The 8,741-nt window shown below is 37.7% G+C and overlaps 1 protein-coding gene and 1 long non-coding RNA gene across 6 annotated transcripts in view; one reads left to right on the top strand and one right to left on the bottom strand.

Moving 5' to 3' along the window:
* The window catches only part of LOC106961058 (uncharacterized), a 16,650-nt gene extending 8,566 nt beyond the window's left edge, over window positions 1-8,084 (top strand). Inside the window, exon 2 of the long non-coding RNA XR_001427703.1 lies at window positions 6,284-8,084. This is a non-coding gene — a long non-coding RNA (uncharacterized LOC106961058). The remainder of the gene's footprint in view (window positions 1-6,283) is intronic.
* afap1l2 (actin filament associated protein 1-like 2) overlaps window positions 1-8,741 on the bottom strand; it is a 65,907-nt gene that overhangs the window by 12,718 nt on the left and 44,448 nt on the right. For 2 of the 5 annotated variants that reach the window (XM_015054547.1, XM_015054548.1), the window contains exons 5-7: window positions 4,106-4,235; window positions 1,978-2,061; window positions 1,383-1,594 (exon numbers count right to left, since the gene is read on the bottom strand). In XM_015054547.1, the coding sequence (XP_014910033.1) occupies window positions 1,383-1,594; window positions 1,978-2,061; window positions 4,106-4,235 (426 nt within the window). The remainder of the gene's footprint in view (window positions 1-1,382; window positions 1,595-1,977; window positions 2,062-4,105; window positions 4,236-8,741) is intronic. The other 3 variants (XM_015054549.1, XM_015054550.1, XM_015054552.1) reach the window with 3 other exon arrangements.

Raw genomic sequence — 8,741 nt, 5'->3', positions numbered from 1 at the left:
CTCTAAGAATAAATAGACATTTAGATTATTTCTAACACATTCATGTCCCTCAAACTCTTTTTTTGTTAAATTGAATATATTTTAATATTTTTGTATAACTTTTCTTCAGGTTCACTTAGAAAGTGAGCTATTATTGCAACAGGTTAATTTTCTAAACTACATAAAAGTTATTGTTAGGGATGGTCAAATATGAAAAATTGGATACCAATATTTTATTTTATCAAAATCTTTTTATCCGATTACTCGATTAATCGGTAGAATACTCGATTACTAAAAATATTGGTTACAACAGCCCTAATTGCTAAAGCATTTCTGCCAAATGAGGACAAACAAATTTAAAATGTGGCTTTTTTGGGTCACTTATTTAGGCATTGATGTGTGACTTAAATATAAACCCAATGGGATGTTATTAGTTGACAGAGTAGCAGGTGTCTTGACTAATTTTCAGCTGTCAGATGGTCACACACCACTCTGAAACATTTGGGTAAAAAGTTTAGTCCATCGCCAACCCTGACTGGATGGAATAAAAGTCTGACAGCAGCAAAAAAAGCCCAGATCAACACTTCCTCTACCACCTTACAGTGGTTTGTGCTCTTTGGCCTGATATGCAGTTTGGTTCACTGTGAATAACGGTCAAACTTTTCTAATTTAGTTTTGTCTGTCTTAAGGTGACTGTTCAAAAGGTCTTTACTTCAGAAGCACATATCCAAACCTAAGCTGTGCCAACAAGTTATTTTTAAAGAGAAGAAACATTCATCTTGCAACCATTTTAAATATGTTTAATCTGATAAACAGATATAGTCAAAGACTGACCTAAAAGTTTAATAATCTACTATTTAATGAACATTTTAATAAACAGGAATCTCTTGAAAATTGTGGTCATTTCTTCTCTGAAAGATGGTTATGAGAACCGAAGTAAAGTTAATAGAACTTGTCTATGTTTTCCACTTTAAATAATTAAAGTACACCTTAAAACTATTCAGAAATTAATTGGGCATGCTTTCGTTAACTGTTTTCTATGCATAATAGCAAACTTACCTTAGTTTACACATTGCATACCAAGATAATAAGTCATTACAAAGGTTAAATAGTGAGAATAACTTGTCAGAAAGAAATGCACACTGACCAGCAATAACAGAAGGACACAGAGAAATCTCTTGAAGTCAATGACAAACCTCTGCCCAAAATAATGACTGTTTACAGAAATCATCTCGATATTTCAATACAAGCAGAAAAATAAATTACATTTTGTAATTTAGGTTTTCAGGCTGAACTTACACATTAGTTTGATCTAAAATTCCTCTAATTACAGAGGGGAAACACACTACAGCTGATGTTCTACACAGAACATCTGCTGGTCTTTAACTGAGCGTGCAACCCACCAGAAGACGATGATCTTTGATGACACAGAGCTGCTTGGCCCACTGGCCAAGCCACTTCTTCCTCCACAGGAAGGCGCAGATTCGAGCATCCTTCATCAGCTCTATAGACGCCTCGGCTGACGGCCACTGGTGCTGAGCTGACGGTGACTTCTCTCTGGTCACCTCCTCTTCGTCGTACGACTCGTACGAGCTGCTGACGGCGTCTCCGTCGTCTAAGAGGAAAAAAAACCCGCAGAGGCAACAGTTAAAACTTTGGAAGGAGCGTCGCTTAAAGGATTGTTTAAAGCAAGCTGAAAGGGGTGGATGGTTTTGGAGGAGTTAATGAGCTTAATGTCCGATCTCCTGATCCTCTTGAGTGAAGCATTTCCTCACAAAACTTAAGCAGACGGATGAATTTTAAACAACAGATGGATGATTGGCAGGAAAATGAGGACAAGTGAAAAGGACACATTCAGGAAACTGATAAGTCTGATTAATGGCGGCAGCTCCCTAACATGCCACGCTCCGACCATGCTGGTTTCCCCATGCGTGTTTTGGTAGAGGCAAAATAAAAACAAGTGCAGACATGCCACAGAGACACAGGAGTCTCATCTACCCCCGGTGATAACGGCATAAACCACACAGTCTGAGCTGAGCACTCTCGTCCAGGGCTCAGAGAGGAGGCCAGACCGCGCCAGATCTGCACAGTATCAAAAAAACCCCATAAGAAGACAGGAAATATGGGATGTTTTCTTTAATAAAAAGTATCAGTTGAACATAAGGAATTAAATGCATTTATAAAAAAATACAGATCTAACAACAATTAAGTAGATTTAATAAACCTACCCCATTATTATCGTAGATTTAATTTTTTTGGTCTAGTTTCTAGTGCAAATGTCTAACTGCACTTAAAATAAGACAAAACTAACTTACAAGCAACTTTTCAGCAAGATGTAAGAGCTTGTTTTAAGTCAGTAATACCCTAATATTGCAGATTATAATCTGCCAAATAATCTGGAACAAGTACTTTTTCTGCAATTTTAAGGAATTATTAACTCACAAAAAGCTCATATTTTTTGTTGAAAAGTTATTTGTAAGTTAGTTTTATCTAATTTCAAGTGTACTAAGATATTAGACCCAAATTGCTTGGTAAGATTTTCTGTTTTTACAGTGTTCACAGAAAATGCAACATCCTCCCATTGATTGGTACCCCTAACAAATCCTCTAAAAGAAATATCCTTGAAAAAAAGTTGAGCAGTAATTTAGGAAAATTTAAAAACAAGTAAAATGTTGGAAAATATGCACAGAGACCAGGATGGTAAGAGAGGTAAAAATCTCCAGTGTTAGAGGACTGTAACCAAGAATGGCAGCTCAAGATCGTCAACCCTGCGGACCAAACCAAAAGATGCTATGTGCAAACCAGCTGTTTGTGGGAATGCCAGGAAAAAGCCTTTTCTACCCCACCATAACAAATCCAAACCAGTGGAGTTTCTTTCCTCATCCTGGGATTTTAATTGGGACTTCGGTCAGACGTGGCTAAAATTGAGTTTTTATAGCGTAACCACTGGAGGTGGTTCTGGTGCAAAACAAAAGAAACACCAGGAGATTTTAGGTAAATAACTGATGGTGTGTACAAGAAAACCAACAATAGGGTTATCTTTGGGTATTTCAGCTGGAACATTAGTCAAATTAACACAGAAATTGTTGCAATGACAGAAAAGCAATTTTTTTTCATGACTGTCTCAAACTCCAGAACCAAACACTGTAGAAAATGATGAGCTGAAAAGGAGAACAAGACTCCTTTGGTGGTCAAAGATCCCAATGTTACAGAAAACCAAGTGCTGCCCTTTTGGCTAAAGGAATTGTAAAGTATTATCACCCGGGGTGTCAACAATCAGTGATTTATTTAAAAGTAATTACTTCCTCACTAAACCAGAGCTGAAAATCCCAAGATGGCCGCTGAGTCTATAAAACAAAGTGATAGCTGTATTAATGAACAGTTTATCTGCATTCATGAATAATTAACTCAGCTCCAACCTCTGCTGGTACACGTGTAACTAGAGTGTTTGAAAGCATAATTTGTTAAGGACACCAGTGTAGCAACAATTAATAAACTCAAGTTTTTCCAAAATGCAGCTTGGATTAGTTTGGATTTAGGGTTGAATAGAACAAGAAGTTTCTAATATTTAAGACGTTTATTTCAGCTTATTTCTGTTGTTACATCAAACCAAACTTCCTCACAAGTTTTACATAACATGTAGCTCAACTATATTTGAGTTGTTGGTGTTTTTCTGCATTATTTGCTTTATCTATTTGTTTTGTTTTCGTACAAACACAATAAATATGATGTTCAGCTCGGTAAAGAAGTAGATGTGTGTACTATTAGGTAGAAATCTATTGCCAACATAAATATACAGTTTTTACAAATGCATTATTTGCACATACGGTAACCGGTAACATTTTTATGAGTATAGAGTCTTCCACGTATAAAACAATTTTATTGTTATTTTCTGAAATATTATGCGATAATTGCTTACATAAGATAAATCTTTAATAAAAAGACTTCTTTGAAGTAGAATCAAATGCAGCTTCACATAACATTTAAAATGATCCAATTGTCGTTTTTTATTTGGTTGCATTATACTAATTTGCCACTAGATGTCACTAAATGCTAAAAAGTGCAACTCTTGGTGGTTTTGCGGAAAGTGTAAAGAAATCTTGAAATATTTTGCAAAGGACCTTACCGTTGGTCGTTTCCTCATAGGGTTGCGCCTCCTCATAGTAACTCTCTGAAGGATCTATACAGGCTGGGGCTGGAATTGGAGGCAAGGGGAACGGTTCCCGACCCACTACGCCCTGACAAACAAGAGAAATCTGTTGAAAAATTCAGTTAGTTGAAATAGTTTGTAAAAGTTTATCCATTTAATCTGTCATCAGTACATCTGAACTATGTGTGGATGGTGAATACATGTAAAAAAACAAAAACAAAACAAAAAATCGCACACATTCACGCATTTATTATTAGTCATGTTTTATTCCTGCAGCCTGAACTTATCATTAATCCAGCTAGGAGTAAGTAGGGAATTCCTCGTGTAACCAATCCTTGTCTGACCCAGTGCACTAGAGAGCAAAACTCTGCCTTCAGGGGAGAGTGTGTGAGAGCATAGACATAGGAGAAGGAGGTGTGACGTGTGTGTGTGTGGGCGTGCGCGTGTGTGTGCACCCAGCGGGTTTTCCTGAAATCAATCAGCAGTCTGGCTTCACTTCTGTCTCTCTTGTCAACTCCTGTGTGGCAGACCGTCTGTCTGCCCCATGCCAAGCACTCAACCAAAGACAGTAAATTAGCTACATGGTCCAAAACACATTTCACAGACATCTGTTATCACAAGAATCTATCTTATTCTGCCTTTCCAAGGAATAATGGCTTGGAAAATCCTGAAGAATTCATCCTAATGGACGAATCTGAACAAGCTGTGATTTTTAGACTATACAACGGCTTACAAAAGCACTCACACCACAAATATTTTTATATTTTGACCAATAGAAACAAGCACATAATTGTGAAGTGCAAGATAAATTATACTTGTCTGCCAAGTTTCTCACAAATAAAAATCTGAAAAGTGTGTTCAGCCAGTCTGAGTCGATGCTCCGTAGGATTAGCAAGTCTTTCTAGGTGAGATCTTTACCAGCTGTGTACATCTAGAAAAAGACATTTTTATCCATTTGTCAGTCATATTGGACAGAAATGAAGAGTACCTGTTGGCATCAATTCAAAAGTATAGTCAGAATTTCAGATTTTCTTTGTTTTTTTAACTGTTTCAGGGTAATTTTGATGTGCTGAATCCAAAAATCACACTGGTTTTATTCAATCAGGTCAACTTTCTGACCTGCAACACGAGCATCAAAATGCATGACTTGTTCTCACATCTGGATCGGTTTCCTGAGGATCTGGGATCAATGAGTGACGAGCAGGAGAGACGATGACGTAATGTTTAATTTACATGTACTTAACCTTAAAAGTGTTTATTATTCAATTCACAGAAATCCAAGTTTGTGACATTCAGTTAATACATTCTGTTAGGAAACACTATTTTCTCCTACAACCTTCTTTGGATGAGAAATTTTAATGGAAATGAACTGATAATGTCGTCAATTTAGTCATCAGATTGAGATTCTCTAAATCAAATTAGTATTTGCATTAAATACGGACACTTTTAATGCAAAGTTGCTTTACAAGTTGCACTAAAAGTCTATTAAAAGTGCAAACGTTGCATAATTGGGTAAATATTGGCACCTTCATGTAAAGATGGCTCTTTTAATGCAACTTTGCATCAGAAGCGTCATTATTCACCGAATGACAGCTCATGACAACAGTGATAAACATTACTAAAGACTCCTTCATGTTCATAACAGGTGTTATGTCATATTTATGACAGCGTCATGTCAGTCTTATGCAGATCCCTTCACATGAAGTGTTGCCGAATAAAAACCTGACCTGATTAAGAAAAAATTATGTCATTTTTGGATTCAGCGGTGCAAAATAGTCCTAATTCAGTTGAAAAAACAGACAATTTCCAAAAAAATATTTTTTGTAACCCAGTGTTATCTATTGGGACTAAGTTGAGACTTTGACTAGGTCATTTTAATCCATGTATGCGTTTTAATCTGCACCATTCGATTGTTGCTGTGGCTGAATGTTCTGCATAATCAAATGTTGATCTTCAGCCTCAGGCTCAACTCTTTTGCACCCTTTAGCAGGTTTTCCCACCAGGATTGCCATGCACTTAGCTCCATCCATCTTCCCACCAGCTACCCTGCTGAAGAAAATCATTCCCACACCACATTCTCCCACATGTTTGCTATTCCCCCTATACGGATTGTAGCAACCTGGAATCATGACTTCTTTTGTCTTTCTCTTAAAGGTTTTCTTCTCACAACCTTTCTGTAAAGGCCAGATTTATGGAGTGAACGACACTCTGGGAACACTGTGGGATTCCCCTAGCGGAGCTGGCTCAAGAGAGGGAAGTCTGGGCCTTTCTACTGCTGCCCCTGTGACCCAACACCAGATTAAGCAGAAGACAAAAGATGGATGGATGAAAAAGTTGTTCTGTCAACACCTGTGCGTTGCTATGAGCTGCTAACTGGTGTGTTCCTTGGTCTTAATAATGCTCAGTCACACTTTACTACTTTACTTGTTTAAGGCAGCAAATTCTGACATAACTAGTGATTCAAGAGCATTTAAATGTTGCTGCAGTGTTGAATTCCTTGCAAAGATACAATCAGAGAAAGATACACAAAAGGCATGAAAAATACTTCCTTGAATTTCTGCACAGTGCTTATTGTGTTGCGACATTGCACACAGATGTTTGTATGCATCAACCTATCTTTGCGCAACAATCTCTCCGTTCAAAACATGATTAGTCATTTCTTCAAAGATCACTTTCTCACTCCCACTCTGTGCTGGAATAACTCCTACATCTCTCCGCAGGAAAACAAGGTCTATCCCATCGACTTGTGTCCACAGGCTTTCATGGGATGAGGTAACCGAAGTGGCAAGAAGATCCGAGATACACAAGTTTAGTCTGGCAGACGTGAAAACAAGGATGGTGGAAACCTTCGAGTAAAAGTGGAATCTATTCTTTCCTTTATGATGATGTGATATGATCAAAAATTAAGGTATTTTCCAGATAGAAATCAAATATGCAGACGACTACAGGGATGATGTGAGGTTAAAAGCATTTCAGATAATCTGTTTGTGTGGAATAAAGCCAGCATTGATGCAGGCAGCTTGTATTTTCATAGAGATTTACGGTGAACTCTCAGAGACCCTAAATGACATTTCTAAACTATTTTCCTCCCACCACTAATGTCTGGACACACTTCCTGCATTCTTTTACTTTCGCTTGAGTTCCTGTAAAACTTACAAATTATTGTAAAACTCACAGAGAAGTTTTGATGAACAAACAGATTTGAACAAACTGGAAATATTTGGTTCAGATCAGAAACGCTGGTGGTTGAAATAGATTCTCCTCAGGATGGTTATTCTGAACATTTTAGAATAATCCAATTTTTAATTTGGGAAAACATTAAATACTAAGAACAATCCCAATTTAACAGAAAAATAAAGTTTTTGCCACACTCCCCACTGTCACATTTATTAGCACCCTTGTTGGCGACACTTTAAACTAATTGAAAAACACTTCCACATGTGGAATTTGGCCACGTGGTTTTGATCAGTACTCTACCGAAAACCCGAGTTTATATTTCAAATGTCCAGGTGTTTCAAAAAAAAATTACTTTGGAAAAGACTTAACGGTGAACACAAGGTTCATTTCTGCATATGCATCTTGCGTTTCATGACCAACTCACCTGGTTTTTGTTGAATGAAACGTTCCGTTTGTCTCATATGACCAGAGACCAAGGCTCTAGTTAAAATCTCCAGGAGAGTTCAACAAACTCCACATGTTTATACGCTACGACAGAGACGGCTGTTTCGTCCAGATGCCTCCCAAACAACAAGCTTGTTTGGAGTAATGACGTCGGATTGTTGTTATGGAGACTTCACCCTGAGGTTTGGAGATTTTTTTCCCTCCCTGCCCTATCATCCTGCTCATGGGTTGTGGTGGAGAGATCAACTTAACTTGTGGCTAAGAGAAGTGGGCCTCTTTATCACATTATCTTCTTACTGTAGGAAAATAAAAGTTGCTGATTTCTAATTTAAAATGCCTGGACACTCTGATTACTTTCATGTAGTAAGAATTGTTGAAGGCTTTAATAAATGTGACACTGGTGATTTTGTTTTGTTTTATGCATTTTTACACATATTTAACAGGGATGCAAAAAGTGTTGAGGTTGCTGCATAACCAATCTGTAAAAAGTTTATTTTTTATTTTTTAAATTGAGCCACATACTTAAAACAAACCATATTTGTCTCTATGAATAAAAATCATAAAAATCATTATTTCTAATGTGGGCTGTCAGAGACCCTTCCTGTCACTCCCTTTAATCAGAGAGGTCCCTGTTTGTGAGCTGTTCCCACAATATCAGGTCAACCATCTCACACATTTCCAGTAATGCACAGCAGATGCAGCAAGCTGTCATAATACGTGGCGTCATGTCACGGTCTGCACGCAGTCACAGTGACGACGACTCGGCTTAATAGCCCGCATGCCAGAACGCGCAGGAAAGGATCCACCAAAGGCGGGCGTGGGACGAAAAGTGTTTTCATCGCAGCAAAAAGAGGAGAACAGCAGTTTTATGTTAGAGGGTCCTTCAATGGTTCAGAATGCAAACATCAGCAAATGTAGCCGTCGCCATCAATGCTGCTCTGGTTTAGGGCTGTTGTAAACGAATATTTTAGTAATCGAGTAATCTATCGAT

This window comes from Poecilia latipinna, unplaced genomic scaffold, assembly GCF_001443285.1.
Source record: "Poecilia latipinna isolate Pla-1442-1.1 unplaced genomic scaffold, P_latipinna-1.0 Scaffold1259, whole genome shotgun sequence".
Lineage (NCBI taxonomy): Eukaryota > Metazoa > Chordata > Actinopteri > Cyprinodontiformes > Poeciliidae > Poecilia > Poecilia latipinna.
This window is presented reverse-complemented; position numbering and strand designations above follow the sequence as displayed.